At 43.4% G+C, this 22,052-nt stretch overlaps 1 protein-coding gene across 4 annotated transcripts in view; it reads left to right on the forward strand.

Moving 5' to 3' along the window:
- RUFY4 (RUN and FYVE domain containing 4) overlaps nt 1–20,358 on the forward strand; it is a 424,420-nt gene extending 404,062 nt beyond the window's left edge. For all 4 annotated transcript variants that reach the window (XM_069227078.1, XM_069227076.1, XM_069227077.1 and 1 more), the window contains 3 exons: nt 1,890–2,036; nt 3,559–3,690; nt 17,935–20,358. In XM_069227078.1, the coding sequence (XP_069083179.1) occupies nt 1,890–2,036; nt 3,559–3,690; nt 17,935–18,040 (385 nt within the window). In that variant the 3' untranslated portion in view covers nt 18,041–20,358. The remainder of the gene's footprint in view (nt 1–1,889; nt 2,037–3,558; nt 3,691–17,934) is intronic.
- The last annotated feature ends 1,694 nt before the right edge of the window (nt 20,359–22,052 follow it).

Consider the following 22,052-nt stretch of genomic DNA (forward strand, 5'->3'; position numbering starts at 1 on the left):
ACCGCCACCTTCCGATCAGACTGGAAGCATGCTGAAATCAACCCACTTCTCAAGAAACCCTCCGCCGACCCAAGGGAGCGGAAAAACTACAGACCCATCTCTCTGCTCCCTTTCCCAGCCAAAGTAATGGAAAAGGCCGTCAACCAGTAACTCACCGAATTCCTCAAGACACACCAAATCCTAGACCCATCCGGATTCAGAAGCAAACACAGCACTGAAACAGCAATCCTAGCAGCCACCAACAACATACACACCATACTTGACCACGGAGGCACCACTAGACCAGGATGAGCCGCACTCATCCTCCTTGACCTCTACGCTGCGTTTGACACTGTCTCCCACTCCACCCTCTGCACCAGACTACACATCTGAGAGAAAATACTGGAATGGATCAGGTCCTTCCTCACCAGAAGAACACAGATTGTCAGTCTACCTCCATTCACGTCAGAACCCAAAAACACATGCTGCGGAGTGTCCCAAGGATCATCACTCAGCCCGACACTTTTCAACATCTACATGGCCCCACTAGCCAAGATCATCAAACAACATGGGCTAAACAGTCTTCTATGCCGACGATACCCAACTGATCCTCTCCCTGTCAGATGATCATGCAAATTCCAGGAGAAATTTCCATAACGGGATAAGAGCAGTGTTGTCTGGATGTTAGCCAGCGGCCTCAAACTCAACTCGGACAAGTCAGAGATCCTCGTAATCTGCTCCACCCCTTCTGCCTGGAATGACTCCTGGTGGCCCACCGCACTGGGAAATGTCCATGGACCACGCATGCAATCTGGGCATTAACTTGGACTCCTCTCTATCCATGACCTGCCAAGTCAACGCCGTCTCATCGTCATGCTTCCACACCCTCCAACTCCTTCGAAATATTTTCAAATGGATCCTCTCTGACAAGAGGAACACAGTCACCCACGCACTCGTCACTAGCAAACTGGACTAGGGCAACGCACGCTATGCCGGCATCACCAAAAAACTACAATCAAGACTACAAAGAATACAGAATTTAGCAGCCACACTCGTCCTGGACATCCCCCGAAACAGCCACATCTCCTCTCACCTCAGAGACCTACATTGCTGCCAGTCAACAAGTGCATCACATACAAACTACTGTTCCACACCTACAAGGCACTACACAACATAGGACTGGCATATCGCAACCACCGCCTCGCCTTCTACGTACCCAACAGACATCTCTGTTCTTCCCAGCTCGTCCTCGCAGCCGTTCCCAAGATCTGGAAAAGCACAGCAAGAGGAACAGCCTTCTCCTGCCTCGCAGCCGGGACATGGAACACGCTACTTCTCAAGCTCAGGCAGACCGCATCACTGAAGCAGCTATGGAAGGACCTTAAGACCTGGCTCTTTGATTGAGCAGCACGCCCAGTAACAGTGTCTTGAGACCCTATGGGTGATTAACCGCGCTTTAAAAATCAATGATTGATTGATTGATTCCTTCTCTCTTTCACCTTCTTTACCCTATCCTATGTTTTTAGCATCTCCCTCCATCAATCTCTGCCTCTTTATTGCTCATGTTCTCTGTCTTTTCACTCTCGATATTTCTCTCTTCTTCATTCTGTGTCTAACCTTTATCCTCCCTTCTTTTAACATTTTGGTTTTGACTCCTTTTGTGCTCCTCTCTCTATCCTCTCTCGCTGTCTCTACTTCACCCACCTCACTCTTTGATAATCCCTCTGTCTCCTTTTTCTATTGTGTTCTTTTTACCTCACTTCTCTCTCCTTCTTCCTCTTTTCCCATATTTCTTTAGCTCCCTCTATTTTGCCCTCTCTCTCTCAAACCATCTCTTCTAACATACTCTATTGTGTTTGTTTACCTCTGTTAAAAGCCCTTTAAGCCTCATTGAATGTTCTTCTCCACAGAGCGAAGCAAGACCAGGAGTCCCTGAAGAGTGCCCTAGAGAAAGAAAGGAGTGCAGCAAACGAGAGAGAAGAGGTGTACAAAGAGGAGCTGGCCGAGCAGAAGGAGATGGTGAAGAGCATGAAGGAGCGCGTCCTGAAGTTATTACAGTAAGCCACTGGTACTACCAGATCTACCTGGTCCTTGAGTCAAAGATCTCAAAGTGCAACTTTTATCCCTGAAACCTGCATTCTGGAGTCAGCATTGTGACACCTGAGACTCCTCCTAACTCTAAACATGTGTTTTATTGAGTGAGGACTGCAGAAGGACAGGTACTTTCTCGATCTCTAGGGTTGAGACTGGGTTTTTCTTCAAGACTGGATCCGTTTTTAACTTTTCCTACACTTTATTTGGGCATTGCATGTTTTGTCTTCTATTATTCTGCATTTTGTTGTCTTAAACTGTCTATGATCTTGTCCTGTAAGTTCTTGCTAGAAGGGCTGATGCGGTAATACGTGAACCACAACCCCATTTATGTTGTTAATTCTAGGGCCAGTAATTTGTGAAATCACCAGCATAATCAATTTTTCACTTAGTAACTCATCAAGCTTTCTCCAGCAGCAAAAAGCTTCCAGAAAGGCCTTTGAGAATTAACAGGCAAAGATTGGTACTGAGCTATCTCCATGTATCACAACTGCCTTTCCTAGTAGAGTGGGAGATACTTTCATCAAGGTGCAGAGCTTGAAAAATTTAGTGGACCAAATCTTTTGAAGTTTTTTCCATTTACAATAGATACTTTAAGGGATAAGCTGACACATGTGAAGGGGGTTTTAACTGTTTAGAATAATTCTGTAGTACAGGTGTGACCCAGTTGATAGACTGTAGTGATGACACATGATAATCTGTGTGACGGAAAAAGTTGTGTAGCTGTGATGTTCATGTCATCGAATGGGACTGGACTGAGCAGTGGCGTAACAAAACTTGAGGGGCCCCCCTGCAAAGTACATGGAGAACCCCCCTCAAGACTAACTCAGGAGGTCTCAGACGAGGGTACTGTGCCGAGGGGGCTCCCTGAAGGTTGTGGGCCCCCAGCTCCACTGGGGCTGCGGGGGCCTTTGTTACGCCACTGGGATTGAGGCCAAAAGAATCACAAACTAGCAGAGATTTGATGTCAATACGGTCTTCTTTTCTTGGAACTGAAAGCAGTTTTGGGAAATTGCATCAATGATGCGTTTACCATGTATATTACATAGTTGCCCATCTAAGAGTGTTGGCAACAGTCAGTTTGTTCTGCAGGTGACATTACCATCATTCAAGTTACATGGCTTGCCAACACCACTTTGATAGCACAATAAATCAGGAGGCCAGTGCTCACACAAGATTGAAGAATACGTGCCAGTTTTCCTAGATAACCACTGACCATGGAGTGACTTCCATTTAGATTTATTATAGGTAAATGTTATTCTTATGTACAGGACTACAACTAGATATATGTATAAATATATATGATTCTAGAAGGTGAGGCACATTGGAATTTAAATCTCTATAGTCTTCATAGTTATTTCCGGTTAACTTGATATTTTGATATTAACTTAGGATCAGGTCAGAATTTGTCTGATGTCACCGAACATGAACCAAACCAGGTATCAAATTGACTAGTTCCTTTGCTCTTCCTTCTTCCTGCCACTCTAGGGAGAAAGATGCCTTATGGAAGAAGACAGAAGGGCTCTCCCTCGAACCGAAAGTGATGACTGTGTCAGACCCCAACACATGCAAGACCTGCAAGAAGGACTTCAAGCTGCTGTCCAAAAAATACCAGTGCAGGTACCACCAGGTTTTCCTTGCTGAATGAAAATATCTTTATCTATTTGCCACTTGTAATATGCTCATGCAGTTGAAAACAACCACTGCAAAGCACTGTGAGGGGAGGAAGTGGGAAAGCAAAGACATTTGATGCAAGCTGAGATGGGGTGGTTCAAGGTGGAGGGTCTGAGTCTTTTTCTTAATAGGAGAAGATCACGTTCATCTTCTAGAGACACCACCTGAAAGAGGGTTAATGAAGATGTGTTGCTGGTTGAAGTTAGGGATCAGAAGGTGTAAGATCTCTCAGAGGGCTTGCTAGCCTGTGCCAAAGCTCAGGTAGGCAATGCGGTGTGCGTGGCTCTCTCTCTCACTTTTTTTTAATACGCACAAAGAAAGCATTGACATAATCCAACATTTAACTGACCAGGGCCTGAACCAATAAATGCAAGTCTCTGGCTAAGATTAGATGTAACTGTATAGGTGTTCCCTGGTGCACAACTTTGGAATTGTTTTATAAATAAAATATTAGAAATCTTTGTGGAGGGCAAATCTTGCATTTTGTATTTTTATCAAAGGGCTAATTCATAAGCATTTCCTGCAGTGGGAAACAGTTCTGCTGTAGTTCCAAGCAGTGGTGCTCTAGAAATCCTACTACCTTCCATATGGAAGCTGCAATGCAGCACTCAAGCATTCTCCAGCTGGCCTTCTCTCGCCCCTCAACCTCCCGAACACAAGCAACCACTGGCTGGCCCACCTAATCATCTTTACCACATTCAGAGCTCAGCAGTCCCCAGCTGCCCAGAACCACCCCTTCTGTTTCCCTTTGCCGCACACTCTAAGTCCCCTCTTCATACTTCATATCTGCGTGGGGAGGTGTTGCTGCAAAACCAAGAGAGACCTTCTGCGCCTGCTTGATCTGCAATTGGCACATTGTAGTTTCTTTGCCTCATGCAAAAATGTTCAGATTAAAAAAACTACACAGGTCTGTTAGACCGCACATCCTTGGTGTGGTATTCCCCCTATCTTTTTACTTTCCCTACTCTGTTTTGCTGAACTCATTTTTGTTGGCACTACAGTTCTGTGCACTTTAATCCTGTTAACCAGTGCTAAAGTGCTTGTGCTCACTCCCTTAAACATGGTAAAATTGAAATACACCTAATTGGCACATTTAATTAATCTGTAATTCCCTAGTAAATGGTAGTACCCAGGGCATGTAAATTAAGTGTTGCTAGTGGACAGCAGCACACATTGTGAAACCCACTAAAGTAACAATGTAAAACATGCCGCAGTCCTGTTACTGCAGTTAATAGTGCACTTTAAATTGCCATGTGGACCTGGAAAAACAGTTCTTTTGGCAGGTCAAAACCTTCCTCTTTAATACTTATGTCACCCCTGAGGTAGGCTATTGTCACTCAGAGGGTGGGTGCACAGTATTTAAAATATAGGACATATATTCTTGATAGCTTCACTTCCTGAAAGTGAAAAACTCCTAAAGTCATTTTTCACTGTTGTAAGGCTATCTCTGTCATAGTCTACCAGTGGGTTAGGTTGTTACACTTAATAAGTGATAACTTTGGTATAGGAATGGATAGAGGAATGCTTCTTCGACTCAAAACAATTGTAATTTAGAAAATTAGGAGTAAAGTTGGGTATTACATTACTATTCTGAAAATGCCGGTTTTAGAAAGTTGTCATTTTTCTGCCTAAACCAAATGTGCCATTCTGCCAGTGTCTTGAGTCACATGCCTGTGAGTGGTTCTCATGTGTTGTTTTGTGTATTTCTTCCATATATGGAGACAAAAGGGTCTTGGGTGTAGAGCACAGATTCAAAGGGTAGAATCGAGGCTTGGCCAAACCTTTCCTGACTTCTAAGGGCAAACTGCCCTGCTACTGATAAACGCAGCTCACACCTAGGCCTGCTTGCCCTTTGTTACCCCAGACAATTTGAAGCCAACCCCAGGAAAAGAAGAAGGTTAAATAAGAGGGCATCCCCACCCAGAAGCTGGCAATGGGGATAAATGTGGAGTCTTCAGAACCTCTTATTAGAACAGTACTAGGCCTTCAGAGGATTCAGAAGGACTGCTCAGCTATTTGACGATGGAAGATTAAAATAGCTGGCTTCGAATCTAGGCTTCCCAGAAGTGACTCCAAGGGTCAGTTGTCTGATCTCATGTTTAAGCTGCAGGGACATAACACGCTTCAAGAGGCATGTCCTGTGCCTGCTTAACAGACCAACAGCAGTTGGACCTGCCAGGGCTTTACTGAACCCTGCTGCTGGCCCCTGCTGGAGTGAGTCCATGATCTTTAAGTCCTGAACCCTTGACTGGCCCTAGGGTGTACTCCTCAGGCCTCAAAGCACAAGCCTTGAGCTCCAGGTTGAAATCCAAAAGTTTTAGAGGGCTCTTCGCTACCATGAATGAACTCCTTGTGTCGCCAGATGACGGTCCATGATGCCCTCCAATGTGATTCTTTAGCAACGACTGAGCTCCGAGATTCAACTTCAACAGCGACAGTCTATGTCAACCGCCAATCCAAAGCTTTAACAGCCGACTCTGCCTCTCATCGACAGCCAACGCACAGCTCTGCTGCAGCTCCCGGAGTGCACTTGGGTTAAGGGAAGTTAAAATCTTCAGCCAGAAAAACCTGGTCCCTATATTTGATCCTTGCTTCATCAGGGTCGGCCTGAACTTGGGACTTTAACCTGGTCTAGCATGACCAGATAACCAGGCTTGGGGCTTTGTGCTTTTTGGTGCTATTTTCACTGGAAACTTAAAAAATTCATAACTTCGGTTCTACTTGCTGGATTTGTGTTGTTTTGGTGTTAACTTATGTATTAAAATGCATTCTATTGTTCTACATCGGTTGGGATATCTCTTGTGTTTTGTTTTAACTGTTTGAGTGATGCATAAATACTTTATACATTCCCTCTAAGTTAAGCCTGACTGTGTTCGTGTCAAGCTACCAAAGTGGTGGTTCCCTTTACATCAGAGATCCCTGTCAGTCCGTCTGGGATCTGAATAGAGTGAATTGGCCTCCACCCCACTGGAGGACTGATGGATCATCTGCCAGGGTCAACATGACCCCATCTGTCTTTGGGAGTTCTACTTCCTATTAAGATGGGACTTGCAGCTCTGGAATTTACCTAGTCACCTTCCAATGTGGATGAGAGCTTATGTCAACCACACTTTGAGGTTAAGCTGAGCATTAATTATTTTATTAGCTCGCCAGCAGCTTCTTATAAATGTTAAACAGCCATGGTGAGAGGATAAGGTCTTAAAGTCCCTTATGAAGAATGGAATCAGGACCTTAAATGTATGGGATAGGTCCTGACACAGTCTTATAATGTATGCAACAGGGTCTAAAATGATCTTATAAGTATGGGACAGGGGCACAAAGGAGCCAAATCATGGAATAGGGTATGAAAGGACTTTGTAAAGTATGGGAAATGATCTATAAGGACCTTATAGATAATGGGCACCAAAGGGGACTTTAAATCCTTTGTGTTCATCATTTGTACCACCCAGGAGGACCAAGGGAATCCCTTAGAGAACAGTTTCATCAATGCCATCTCCTGACATCATGGTGTGTACAAGAGTCTGGTGCTCCACTGTATTAAACATTCTCATCAGGTTCCGGAGGACTGCTAGACATACCTCTCTGTGACCAAGGATGTGGAGAGCATCAAGAAATCCCTAGATGGTGGCAAAGTTAGTGCTGCATCCAATATGACGCCTGATGACTATAGTTAATATAGACCAAAACTTTGTGACGATTTCTCGGACAAGAAAGTTGTCACTCCGAAGTGCCATTCAGAAGGGTAGGAGCGCATCTCCTCATGGGACTTCATTACTTGGTTACGAATTATAACCAACTCAGAGATATTAAAAATAGAGTGAGTGACAACAATGGCAAATTGATCTAAAAGATCATGGTAAATGATTATTATTCTGAGAAACCTTTATTTAGTAGGGAAAAAACAGCAAGCTAACGATAAATGTAGTGTATTTGCATTTACATAGCACTTACTATGCCTGAACAGGCATGGAAGCACTTTGCTCCGGGCAGAACACTACTACTGAGTCCAAGGTTAGTAGAGTTAATCCAGTGGTTAATGATTATTGGTGGTTATTGGAATTAGACTTGCTTTCTTGAGGAAATCATTGCATGCAGTTACTCTAGACCCTTTGTGGCACATTAAATTGATTACATTGGCTTGCCCCCTTTAGAGTGGGCTATGTGAGTTCAGTTTGTCTTTGCCAATATCCACAAATAAATTACCGTCCCCATAAATGTAACCTTCCCTTTTGTAGGTGTTGGTACACGCTCAGCTATAGATTATAATAACAAGGAGGAATGACATTTGAAATGTCCCCCCGAGATTAGGTAGTATTCACCTTTTGAGGGGATGACTGAAGTTTCTGCTTTCATGGTCACCTCATCAGAGAATAATAGAAATTTAAGGACCAATTTTCCCTCCTCCTCCACAGTGTTGAAGTGGAAAACATTTTAAGAGTGTAGAACAGAATCCGCAGCTGGTATATCTGTTCACAGCCTGGGGTACTCTAGAAGCATCAGCCAACCTTCTGCAGTTATCATCAATCTCCATGGTAATACAGTGCTTTGCAGTATTCCTTCTTCAACTATAATCTCTCCATGGTAATAAAATGTATTATAGTGCAACTTCTCCTGTCATAATATCTCCCCATGGTAATGCAATGTTTTATAGCGTAACCTCTCCTGTTATAATATCTCCCCATGGTAATACAATGCCTTGCAGTATACCTTCTTCAGTTATAATGTCTCTCCATGTCTCCATGGTAATACAATGTATTACAGCATACCTTCTTCACTTATAATCTCTAATCTCTCCATGGTAATGCAATATATTACAGTGTAACTTCTCCTGTTATAATATCTCCCCATGGTAATATGATGCATTACAGTAAACCTTCTTCATTTATAACGTCTCTCCATGCCAGTACTATACGTCACAATATACCTTCTTCGATAATATTGTCTGCATGGTAATACAATGTATTACAACCTTCTTCAGTTATAATGTTTCTCCATGGTAATACAATGTATTACAGTATACCTTCCCGTGGCGCCTCCTCCGCTAGGGCGGAGGAGCGTAGCCCCCCACCCCGCCAGCAGCAACCGCTGCAAACACTATCACAAGGTAAGGATAATAAACCATCCTTTCCTTGTGAAAGGGGCGGGGCCCTATGGGGTGACCTGGACAAGAGGAGTGCATTACCCTCAGAGTGCATGTGTGTTTGGCTGGCCGTCACGGGCCGGCCAAATACACATGCGCAATAGGCTGTCTCCAGCCCAGCTACTGTGTTGATGGGCTGGAGAGAACCTGCACAGGCTCCCAGTCTGTCTGGGAGCGCCCTGGCTGGGCGCTCCAAGCCACTCCTGGCGCTGCACTGAGCAGCGTCAGGATTGGCGCAGGGCAGGCTGGGAGCCTGTGCCTGGAGCCTGCAGGAGAAGAGCAGCGTGACGGCGGTGTCGCGGCGCAGGAAGGTAAGTGTATTTTTTAAAAAAATTATTAGTTCCCCCCAAGTCCCTGCCCCGTGCCGCCCCGCCTCCTTTATAACCTGTGAGCCGCATCTGCTTCAGTTATAATATGCACTCGGTGCAGCTCCACTTTCCATAAATCTGCCCCTTAGTGTGTAAAGTTATCCATGGCTGCCATGACAGCTCTCTGAGCGCCACTGTGGCTCCGGCCTGTTTTCGGCTCTCCTTGAGCAGCTGTGAAAGAACATCCATTGCATTGTTTCATCCACCTACCTCCATGCTCCTTCAACCTGGTCCTGCGCCTGCAGGAGCAGGGCTGCGTGACGGGTGGCATGCTCAGCTGGGGTGCATATGCTCTTTCTGGATGGAACTGAGCATCTTCACCCACCCCTTCAAAGCTTCTTCGGGCTTTGTCCATGAGGTCTCCAGAATGCAGGGTGAGTAATGTAACATAGCTAGAACGTTCCCAAATTGCTTATGTGCAACATTTTTAGGATCTCAATGTACTTTTGAGTGTCATGATACTATCAAATGTGCAACAGTTTGAGTGACACCTTTTGTGTGCAAAATCAAGCAGTGAAGTGCATGGGAAGATATAAATATCAGAAATTACCTCCTTTAGAACAGTGAGAAGCTCTAAAAAGATCTTTTAGGTCTGCAAAACACCTGACATTTCAAGACATGAGCAAATGGCCAGTGTGCTTGCTTGACAAATATGGCAACCCTAGTGGCCACCAGAATAAACCTGTGACTGTTGTTTCTAGAGTCACTTGCACTTTTATAGTCATAAAACATTTGTTCTTTTTGAGATGTAACGTAAAAGTGTTAGCAGCTGAGTTGTGGAGTGTGTATTTTTAATTGACACCTATTAAAAAGGTTTCCAGCAGTTACAGCCCCATTGTGTATTACTAAAAATATATATTTTCAAAGCACTTGTTTTATATTAACCACAATCTACGCACATTTTGTGGGAGCCTATCTTATACTGTGCGCAATTCAGTTTTAAAATAATGACTTGGATTGTTACTGTGCTCTCAGTCGCAGGTACTCAAGTGTCTATTGCTCTTGATACAAGCAAGATTCAGTTTTTCTTCTTCATGCTTCACACACTATGGGGCTGATTACCACCTTGGCGGGTGGGATACTCCGTCACAAACGTGATGGATATCCCACCAACTGTTTTACAAGGTCCATAGGATATAATGGAACTTGTAATACGGAGGACGGATATCAGTCACGTTTGTGATGGAGTATCCCATCTGCCAAGGTCGTAATCAGTCCCTATATCTGCACCAATTGTATTAACCAATGAGGTTTTATTGTGCGTTTTCTCAGGAACCAATCATATCAAAGTCGGTGTGCTCTGTAGCTCCAGATAGTCATGTAGTGAAGTGAGGAAGCAGTCCACTATTTCCTTCAGGAAAGAATGTGCCTCGACATTACCACAAGCCTTGTCGTTTTTTTTCCCCATATGTATTCCGCATGCTGGGAATTGTATACCATAACAATAAGAAACAAGAAACTACAAGTCCCAGAATTCAAATTGGTAAGTGTTTTATCATAGGGAAATAGAAACTACAAGTCCCACAAGGGCAAAGTGTTTGGGATTAAAACGTCAGAACACACAGTCTTACAAATCTAATGAACCAAATAACACGCAGCAGCTGTAGATCACCCACATTACAGTCCTGGGTGGCGTCTGTCAGTCGGCCACAAATTATAAGTAAGGCCTTCTTTACTCCACAATAATAGTCTCTAGCTTTCCCTGGCCCCTTACCAGCTGGGCTAGCCAAATACTGCAGAAGTGCTCTGCATTTATCATAACCACTCCTCCCCACCACAATAAGAAGTTCCACACCAGGGCTGGACTAGCCTTTAAGATGTTGCACCAGTGCTCAGCTCCCCATAACAAGGTGGCTCCTGGACTGGCCACTTACCAAACTGGAAAATACAGCAGCTGCCAGGGGCCCGAAGTGTATTAACTTCTCATGGACCACTCACTGATAGGCCACGTGGCTTGCCCAGTGATGAGATCAGCTTGATTGAAGAAAATGCCCCACACATTGCCACTAGTAGTTGATCAAAGTTAACAACTCAGACACCGGCAGCGTTTGATGTATTTTGTGAGAAACAGCAGGCTTTGTGCAGCAGTTTTAACACAACTGTTTAAATGCAGCCCCCTTGAGCATCCCTCATGGAATGGTCTCAGTAGTGCTTTAAAGCATGACTAATGCATTTTAGAGCGGTGGTGCAGACTAACATACACTAGTCTAACCACTGATGCGTGGTACTTGGCAGAGCTGATTTAAACTACTACTGTTGTGAGATGGCTGATGCTTTCCACTTGCAACTACGCACAGTAAGTGGAGATCCCCGGCCATTTTGAAAAAGTGGCAGTGAAGTCTTTTTGTCTTTTTTCTATGTCCATATGGTCAAAGCAAAAATCCGAGAGGAGTGTGGCCTGCATTTCCTTGACAGCCAGAAGTCTATAAAACACTGTCCTGTTGGGAATAGTTTATGACAGGGTCTGAAACTACTTGACTGCGGACTGGAAGGCATAAGTTGCAACTCTTAGGGTCAACCTTATGCCTGAACACATTTTCTTCACGAAACTGCCCACTTTACAATCAACTGACTTCAAAGGGGTGTCTTCCTTCCCAAGACTTGCCAGATAAGTCAATCACTCGGAAGTGACATCCGAGAATACACAACTTTCATGTGAAAGAGGTGAGGCAATAGTCCAGGGACCACCACTATAGCAATTTCCCATTAGCTTATGATCCGAGCTTTGATTACTGGATGAATGGGAAGGCAAGATGGTCACACCTATTGAAAGCGGCGGAAAAGACCCCCGTTTGGTATTGGGAACAGACTCTGCTTAAAACCTGCAAATTCTCCCTGAGATATCTATAGGTCTTATGAAAGCAAGTAGGCATTTCTCCAGGCTTTGTATATAGAGTGACGCAGGAAGAGAAGACTCAACACTGGGAATTGAGAAGTGGATGCCCCTCCCTGATGAAGGGAAAGCAAGAAGCCCTGCCCCTCAAGTGTGCCATGGTGTCCCAAACCAAGAAACCATCAATGCCCCTAAAAGGCTGTAGATCCCCCACCACCCCTCAAGGCACAGACTTGTGTGTAGGCTGGTGTAGCTGAAGTGGTATAAAGAGACACAATTGCAAAGTGTTTGGGGCAAAGAAGAGTGTAAAAGAAAGTAGCACGTAACACCCCAGGCGTCATATCGTCTTATTTTGATCAAAGGCTACTGCATGGACAATTTCCCTTTCACCCCCAGTTGGAGGGGTTGTGAAACATGTTTCACCCTCCACTCCTTTTTGGCTGAGTGTTTGGCTGAAGCGAGAGGTAGGTGAGTAGAAGCCCACGCAGGGACTAAAGCAAGATACCAGTCTCCTAAGGAGACAGTCAAAGAACAGGAAGGAGTTTAAGAGTGAATCTCATTTATGGCTCCCCCTAGGGTGGGAGGGACTTAAAAAATACAAAACGGGGGCTGTGAAGCCTCTTTTTGGACGTCAATTCCCTCCTGAAGTAATGAATGAGATGAGGAAGTGGACTCAGGAGGTAGTGGCACATTCTTGTGAGCTGCTGGTGGAGAGCCAAGCATGTGCTAATGAGAGGCTCATAGTGGGGAAGAGGAGGGTCACAGTGGGTGGCAAACTCCCCAGTTGGGCAAGCCACTGAAGGGTAGAGTCTGATGCTCTGGCTCAGCCTATGATCTTCTTGGACCATAGTAGCTTCGTAAATCTAGAGTAACGCAAGGCAGCGCAAATCGCTGCCTTGCATTACTCTGCAACAGGGTATGCCTTACCATTGGTGGAGCATGGGTGTTCTCACGCATCCACCCATGCATTCTGACACACTCCCAGATTTACCAACATTGCTGGACCTGGGAATGTGTCAGAGTTGCACACCTCCCCACCAGAGGCATAACAAAGAGACATAACTTTATTCCTCCTTGCTGTTTCCGCCTCCTAAGTGTGCTGCACTCTGCACTAGTGTTCATTTGGATGGAGGAGGACATATCTTCTGCCATTTTGATGCTACTCCATCCATCAAACTTGGAACTGACCACTGGCCTAGTGGTCATGTCTGTAACTTGAAAGGATGCACTGTCATGGCAGTTCCCCTCAAGGTACAAAAAGTGTATGGTCGCTCTCAGTTTTAACTTCTGCCCACTAAACATTTAAGGTTTTTTTTGTTTTTCAGAAACAAACTTCCAAAGCAGGAGTTTATTTCTAAAATCAAAATAAGCTAATGGCATCCACACCCTGGGAGTGTTCTTTCAGGGAGTGGAGGTTATTGTTTGTTTTTTTGTGTCCCACTTGGCATTGATGGACAGATAAAAAGGACATCACACTGTACTCTGAATATGGTGGTGTAATGGCCTTTCTCCTACAGCCCCAACTCCATCAAGCCATCAGAGGAAGCATTTTGTAAACAGATCCAATGGGGCTCCATTGACGGAACCTTATGGTCTACCCTTGAGCCCTATCTGCTAAACTCTATATCTGGCCCTGTCAAGTTCACTAAATGCCACTCAATGTAGTGATATAATATATTGTACTAAAGTGAAATGCTTCCAATTGTTGAAGAAGTACTATTTCTTAAACAAATGTAAGAGCCCAACTCACATTTTAACATGCCATTCACAATTGAATGCCAGATATGTTGCCAGCCCAGCTCTCATGGCCCTGTCTCCACTCTGCTCAGCTCTCCCTACTACTTTACTGATTCCCCACCCGTAAGACACGATGAGCACAAAGGTACAGATGCTGGGACTAGCAGCAAGATGGGTTCATGGCTCACTCTGTGGCAGTAATCAGCGTGATAAGGACAGTGGAGACGGTACACAGCAGACACAGTATGATACTAGAATATAGTAAATAAAATATCTTCTAATAGAAATACTGTGACCTAAACTCATTCATTTACAAATCTATCTGTCTGTCTATCTATCTATCTATCTATCTATCTATCTATCTATCTATCTATCTATCTATCTATCTATCTATCTATCTGTCTATCTATTTGTCTATCTATCTATCTATCTATCTATCTATCTATCAAGTAAAATATGTAATTACTATATTGGATATAACTACAACTGTAGATTACTACAATTGCTTGCATTTGCACAGCACATCTTTTTTGCATGTTTAAAGCGCTAATGCCGCAATTCATTTTGCACCTTGCACAGCTGTAAATGTGTGAATGTGCTTAAATGTACAAGAGCAAAAGCATTAGGGTGCAAACACATTTTAAACACAAGTCAGTTCTAGTGCACCTCCAAAGTGTAAAAATGTACAATGGTGAAACACGCGTCTTAGAATGAATTTGCACATGTGGGCAAGTTAATTTTAGTGGAGCTGCATGCATACTTGTTAGATACCAGTTTTGCTCTTCTTCAGTCATCACCATAACTGCAAAGTTTCAAACCTTGCACTTGTAGCAGCATTAAAAATTATGATCTTTTACGTGATTTCCCACCAGATGTTTGCCTTCTGTTGCTGAACCAGTTTTTGTTGGCCATAGAACTCTGTGCCCTTTAGCCCTTCAAACCTTTAGTAAAGTGCTTGTTCTCACCTTTTCAAACATGGTAAAATTGCCATAGGCCTATTAGGGACATTAAATTGGCCTGTAAGTCCCTAGTGTATGGTACCACCTGGACACAAGCCTGTAAATTAAATGCTGCTAGTGGGCTTGCAGCACACATTGTGCCACCCACCAGCACGGTAAAGCAAGTCTCCAAGCTGGCGATCCAGCCTGGGTGTGAGGTTTTAAACTACCATTTCGACATGGCAAGATAAACCTTTTGTCATGACTAAACCTTCTATTATAGTATTTATAGGTAACACCAATGTAGGCCTCAAAAGCCAATAGGGGAAAGGTGCAAAGTATTTAAAAAGTGGACCAAAACTTTAAAATAATTTATCACTGTGGAAAGGCTTTTTCTCCCATATGTTTATACTAGTACATTTAGGAAGGGCTGGATGCAGTTTACCAATAGCTGGGAAAATGTTTCAAGAACTCATTTTAACATTAGTTTAAAATCCAACTTGATGAACAAGTCGGATTGTTTATTACTATTTTGAAAATTACACTTTTAGATAGTTGGGTATTGATGTTTAGACCAAAGCTCCTTTGGAAAGACTGTGGAGTACAGGAAAAAGTAATAAAGTTTATTTAACTCGATAAAAACAGTAAAAATATCTTTATGTTAAATATTATTACAATATTATTACAAATTAACTATTATGTATGTATTTATTTTAAATACTGGGCACATGTTTGGGGTAGAGCGGTCCGAGATGAGAGGCTAGGTTCTCTTACTACAGCTTACATGGATCTATAATTAGGCAGCAAGGTTGAACCCTTCTTAGACTATACAGCTGCACCAATAGCAAGGAAATTAGTCTTCCAGTTCTGCACTGGTACCCTACCTATACTGTCCTTCTCTAGAAGGAGGGAAGGTCAGCAGAATCTGGGCGACTCACGCCCGGCATGTTTGGGACAGATGAGACACTCCATCACTATATTTTTTTCTGCCCTGCCTACCTTCGCCCTAGGAAGATATGGATCACACCTATTTGTAGACATGTAAGTGTGAGAAAATGCCAGAGTGCCCTTAGATTGCTGCATGCGGAAACAAAGTAGACAGTAGTATGCACAGTTGCTACGTTTCTACATTTAAGATGGTACATTCGCTGGATCACCATAAGCCAACATTAGTCTGTTCTTCACATCTGCCTTATTTGACAATTAGGGCAGCTCATTTTAGAACCAGTTTCTTACCAGAGCTTTAACATCTGATCCTGTTCACATTGTAGTTCGCCTCTTTCTCAGCACACCCCCTTCAGGGGTGGCCAGTGTTTTGAGGTCTTAGAACAACAAGCACATAAGATAGCCGTAAAGGGTATTTGTTGTGTATGTTGAGCCTTAGCCCATGAGTAACACAAGTAGGGAAACCTGCATGCGTCATTTCAGCTCATTAATCTAGGCCTGGGGAAATTGCTTCATCAAGTATATGAAATAGTCTGCATATTGCTAGCATCACATAAGGCTAATTCCATTGCCCAAGCAATCTATGTTAAGAAGTTTGCATGCTTTTATTGAGCGCCTCAATCGGATAATTATAAGCGCATCCATTTTATTTGTGACATTAGATAACTTAGGAGTGGATGTACTGGTGAGCAAAATAATGGTAGCATACCAAAGAGGTCTGGCCTCATTCTAGGCTGACAGATTTAGATATAGATCTATTTTATCACTTTTGTCATGTAAAAGCATTTTGATATGCGTTGTTTCTTAATTTTAAGATGTATTTTTAGTATGCAGGATTTGCACAATATTGTGTGCTTTTTGCTCAGAGGAATTTTTGTATTATTATATAGATACTTTTATGGTGTTATGCCGAAACAAAAGTATTATTAAGTTAAGAAAATGTAAAACCACTTCTAGCATAATTTTTTAATTTAATCTTTAATTATTTAAATAGATTAAATTAAGTAAAAATATTTTTCTGAAGTTTAAACTAAAAGGTTAATTCCCACCTAAAGTATTTTCTTCATTACTATACATTATTATACATTAATCATTATTAAACATGACATATAAGATTAATTGGAAGTATTTAACTATATTTTAATAAAGTCAGTACTATATTAAATAATGTTTTAAAAAGGTTGTACAATATGTTATAATTATAATTGAATAATTGTTTTATTTTCAAATATTTTAGCATTAAATTATAGTTGTTTATATTATTAACTATTATAAAAAATTGAATTTAATTTAACATTACTCTCTATGGGTTCTTTTAAGTCTCTTCTTTATTTTCTGTTGGTGGGTGTTGCAGTCCCAGCAGATGGCTCTGGGCGGTGCTGAACTTACTCCAGCTCTCAGCTGTACTCCAGTTTTAGATCACTTTTTGGCTATACTAGCTTCAGAAGTGCAGTTTGTGAATCGCAACGGGCTTCCTCTTTTTGTGAGTGGATGCATGTCCCTTACTAAACCCTTTCCTTACCCTCCCTAAGCTCCTCCTTACTGCTCCCTAACCCCTCTTATTTAGTAGTAAGGATGCCCCCTTTTCCAGGTCCCTCCCACATTTGCTACTAACTAGTAAACTTGCATGTGTGAGGATCTCCCCATAGAAAGGATATTAGAGGTGGGGGTGGAGATTTACACCCATAGGTTTGTGAATAACATTTTGCAGTACTCAAGTGGTACTATTATAATGCTACTAAATGTTCTACAAACTGCATTTTGTGAAAAGGCCCCTCACTCTTGATTTTGACTATGATTATATAGAGAGTCCTGAGTGTGTATACACATACTTTGAGCACTGAAATGTATATATATATATATATATTCAAATCATGAACTCCTTGAATAAAGTAATTCCATGGACGCTTCTAGTAAATACTGCACATTTATTGTAGCAAGATAGGCGGACCTATCATGATTTGAAAATGTGAGGGGCGACTGCTGTGAATTGAGCCTCTGTACTCCGGGTTTGGTGGAGTTGTTTGTGTGTGTATATATATATATATATATATATATATATATATATATATTTACACAAACACACATTTCAGTGCTCAAAGTATGTGTACTCCATTGGACTCTCCACAAACACACTACACAATCGGCTGCAGGTGACCTTCTATATTTCATGTTTGTGACATTGTCACTGGTCAGGGGTCCCTCATGCCTGTGTTGTTTCTCTCCTAGATCTTGCAATGACACAGTCTGCCAGAGCTGCACAGTGGAGGCTGGCAAGAAGGAGCGCTACTGTTCACCGTGTCACCAACAGAGGAGGAGCCCCCATGTCACATGACGGGAAGCAGCCAATCCAATGCAGTAATAAGAAGCCCGGGCAGTTTACCATTAAATTACAGACTATAATGGTATATGTGTCCAGCAGCCATTCTGGAAAAAAATCTCATGAAATGCAGAACACTAGTGAACGCATCTCAGACTGAGCGTGTACCTCTTTAATGACTTACCTCTACAGCACACATACAGCACTTTATAAAACATGAAGAACGGCACGCGGCCTTTGAGCTGGATGAAAGCTAGTTGCAATACCACGATATCTGTGGCGTGAATGTCACCCATTAACATGAGGCTGATTGCTTTAATTTCTTTTTTCATTTATTTAGTCAATGTGTATATGTAAAAAGACTGTTCTTTTGGCTTTCTTGGTGTCCATTAAAGAAATACTATTTTAAAACTGTATTTTCTTCTAAAAGTTGCGACTTCTAAGATGACAGCTCAACCATCTACTTGGATTACAGCACATGCACAAATTAGTTTGAAATCAAACGACAGTGACATTTGTGGACGCTATATAAATGTTTCATAGTGCCTTCACGTCATGCAATTTCACTGCTTGCAAACACGTAACCCACCCGAACATCGAGAGGTACAACTAGAGGCAGGCTGGCTTTAGGGTGGTGCGCCCGGTGCGGCTGCAGTGGGCGCTGAACAGGAGAGGATGGCTGTGACCGCATGAGGGGGGCACTGTATTTAGCAATATCTTACCTGCCGCAGAGTCCCTTTTGCATCCAGCTTTCAGGCAGCAATAAAAATGTCAAGATACCTCTTGTGATTAATGTTTCTCCTGGGAGAGAGTTGTCCAGTGGCAATTTTGACTCCGCATAAAGTAGAATAGAGGGTTAATATGCCTGCTGCAAATAACCCATAGTGTGCAGGTCACAGGTCTGTACTTTATGTGGATAGCTGAGTGGATTATTGCTTTTGTCACAGAGATTCTTTTGTTACTGGGCTTCATAAGTTAACAGCCCTAATATAGATCAGCGGCTGTTACTGTCATCAAAGAGCTGCATGCAGTGCTTAATTTGTGCTTGTTGTTTCCGGTGCTGAGCACCTGCACTTATTTCTGAGGTCCGGGGCTTATTCTTCTGCCTCAAGCGTTTGCTGCGAGCAAAAGACACATATGGGAAAGACGGAAGAAGGAAAAACTAAAAAGCGTCACAAAGGAAGAAAGTAGAAAGTTGCAGGATGAGGTGAAGGTGCAGGGGTGGCCGTAAATGGATTGAGGAGGCCCGAGATGGCTTCAGGATTTCGCTGCCTCAGTATTCAGTGCTGGCAGATTTAATTACAGCAGTCTCGTGTTTAAGAGAAGGGCCTTGAGCACCGGCACCTCTTTATTTACAAATTAAGCACTGGCTGCATCCAAACTGCATACAGTGGGTTAGGCCATTGTGTTTTTTTCCCCCAGTCTTTTATTACCTGTTCCTAATGTTACTAAAAATGTTTGTTTGGGTAGAGATACATTCTTATTAGTAAAGCCAGCCTTCATCCGTGCTTTAAAACAAATGAAATGTATGTGAGAGAGGGGCTATTGAGAGATGAGGGGCATTTTTGCCTAGTGGATGTGAGGGATTCAGAGGGGAAGGGCTTGGGGTGGCACTAAAAATGATTGTTGCATCAGACGACACCCTGCCTAGAGGTGGGCAAGCCACTGAAAGCTTGAGCCAGGCTCGAGCCTGAAGCCTGACCCTGGCTCAGCTCAAGGTCCTGTTGGAACCTTGAGCCCATAAGGAGCCGAGCTTTCCCGTGAATCCTGCCTGCTGCCCACCCTCTACTCAGGATGTGCCATTAGGGTGAGAGCTGCCGACTTTGGAACTAGGGAACCAAGTTTCATTCTCATCGTTGACTCAACATCCGGTGATTCTTGGCAAATCATCAAATCTCCCCATGCCTAATAACACTGCCTGTGACCTTGTGTGATGTAACTGGTGCTCAGGTAAATACCAATACCTCTTGGTCGAGTTTATGCCATATTTAAAAAATGCAAACTGCACTAAGAGATAAAAACAAACCCTTACCATAAGGAAAAACAAATATATCTACCCATTTACTGGCTGATTTATACAAAGTGAAACCAGAAAAACTGAATAAATCGTGGCTTACCCGCATAAATTCTGTGATCTTAGGCAAATATTTCATTACACCAAAACTCTTTTTTCTCCATTGTTGCATATGAAAGCACTTTCAAATATGTGAGTACAGTATTAGTTGTACAAAACTATCACTTTTGTTAAGTACTTCTGAGTGCAGTGCTATATTGTATTCTATTAATGTCAAAGCTCCCACGTGTTAAATAAATACACTTTTTTTAATTTTGAAGAGACTGTATCATATTTTACTTGATATTTGTTGTATGATTTACATTAAAAATAATTTCAGGGCTCGGCTCATGCATGGGCTCTAAGATCCTACCAAGACACTTGGCTGGGCTCTCCCTGTTAATTTGTGGCTCACCCACCTCCAGGTACACCTGCAATAATAGATGGGTAGATTTATGACAGGTGGGAGCCAACAGTGCGTGTGCCCAAATGGCAGTAGCTTGATTTTAATCTCAACACAAAATGCAATTACATTAAAAATGTTAGGCATTGTCACACTCAAACACTGACATCCGACGAAGATATTCACAGGAAAGTAAACAAAGCATACAATATTACGAAATTACAGCTCTCCCAAGTTTCTATTCATTAGCAATCCAACAATAGATATTTACTTTAGTCTCTACAATATGATACATGATATAATGTGAATCACTGATTAGGGTATATCCTCTGACCTCCTGGTCAGCATCTGCTCACCCCTCTGACCAGCTCTACCTGTTGCTGTTGCTGCTGCTGCTGATAGGACTGAGAGTCTGCCTGACTCTTGGTTCGAGGCCCACCTCCACCCACAGGCACCCACCTGAACCTCATCCCTGGTGGCCTAGTGGCCATCTGTACCTGTCTGTGTGTATCCCTTTGCTTTCTGTCATCTTTTTCCTGTCTCCTTTTCTTCTTTTCTCCACTTTTTGTGACTTTTTCTCCTGTTTTCCACTTTTTGCACCTTTTTCTTCCCCCACACTCTATCCCTGCCACTGCTGTCCCTACGACCTCACCGCACTTCCTGTGAAGTGATTTCCCACCCTCCTGCCTCTCAGCTGACAGTACCCTCCCACATCCCTCACCTTCTTAATGGCGGATGATTTGCGGAGGCATGCTAAAAGCAGGTCCACCTGCACCCGTAAGCACCTGGACTGCACCCAGTGCCACAGACCCTGGTTCCTGCACCATCCACCAATACGACACCAGTGTTCTGCAACCCCAAAGAACCCCAGCCTGACACCAAGCAGGTCCAAGGGACACCCATGGACCTTTCTCCTGCACTCCTGCTCCCTCACCTGCCACCACACGCCACACTGCACCGCCAATAGTCCAGACGGACACCTCAAGTGCTTACTCCTCAATACCTGCTCCCTTGCCAAACACGCAGTAGAAGTCTGGGACCTCCTCAACTTGACCACCGCTGACATCGCCTTCCTCATTGAGACCTGTATCACCTCCACCTCCGCCCCGGACATCGCCACCACCATTCCTGACTGCTACCAAATCGTTCACAAAGACAGAATCAATCGACCAGGAGGAGGCGTCGCCGTAGTCTACAGGAATACCCTCTGCCTCTCAACCACCATTGAGATGCAGAACCAACCAACCACCACAGAACACATACAGTTCCAAATTCAGACCAACACAAACATCTCCCTTCGGGCACACTCACCACCTGGACCATGGTCCCAGTTCAGCAAAACCTTCACCGACCTCATCACCCCAACGCACTTACCTCCACTGACTACATCCTACTCGACAACCTCAACTTCCACCTTGAAAACGACATTGACCCCAACACCTCGCCTCCCTCGGTCTCAAGCTATTTGTCAACCTCCCCACCCACTCAGCAGGTCGCACCCTTGACCCCGTCTTATCGGCTGGAAACAACATCACCATCTTGCACACCTCTGAACACCACTGGACTGACCA

This window comes from Pleurodeles waltl, chromosome 3_2 (assembly GCF_031143425.1).
Source record: "Pleurodeles waltl isolate 20211129_DDA chromosome 3_2, aPleWal1.hap1.20221129, whole genome shotgun sequence".
NCBI classification, from domain to species: Eukaryota; Metazoa; Chordata; class Amphibia; order Caudata; family Salamandridae; genus Pleurodeles; species Pleurodeles waltl.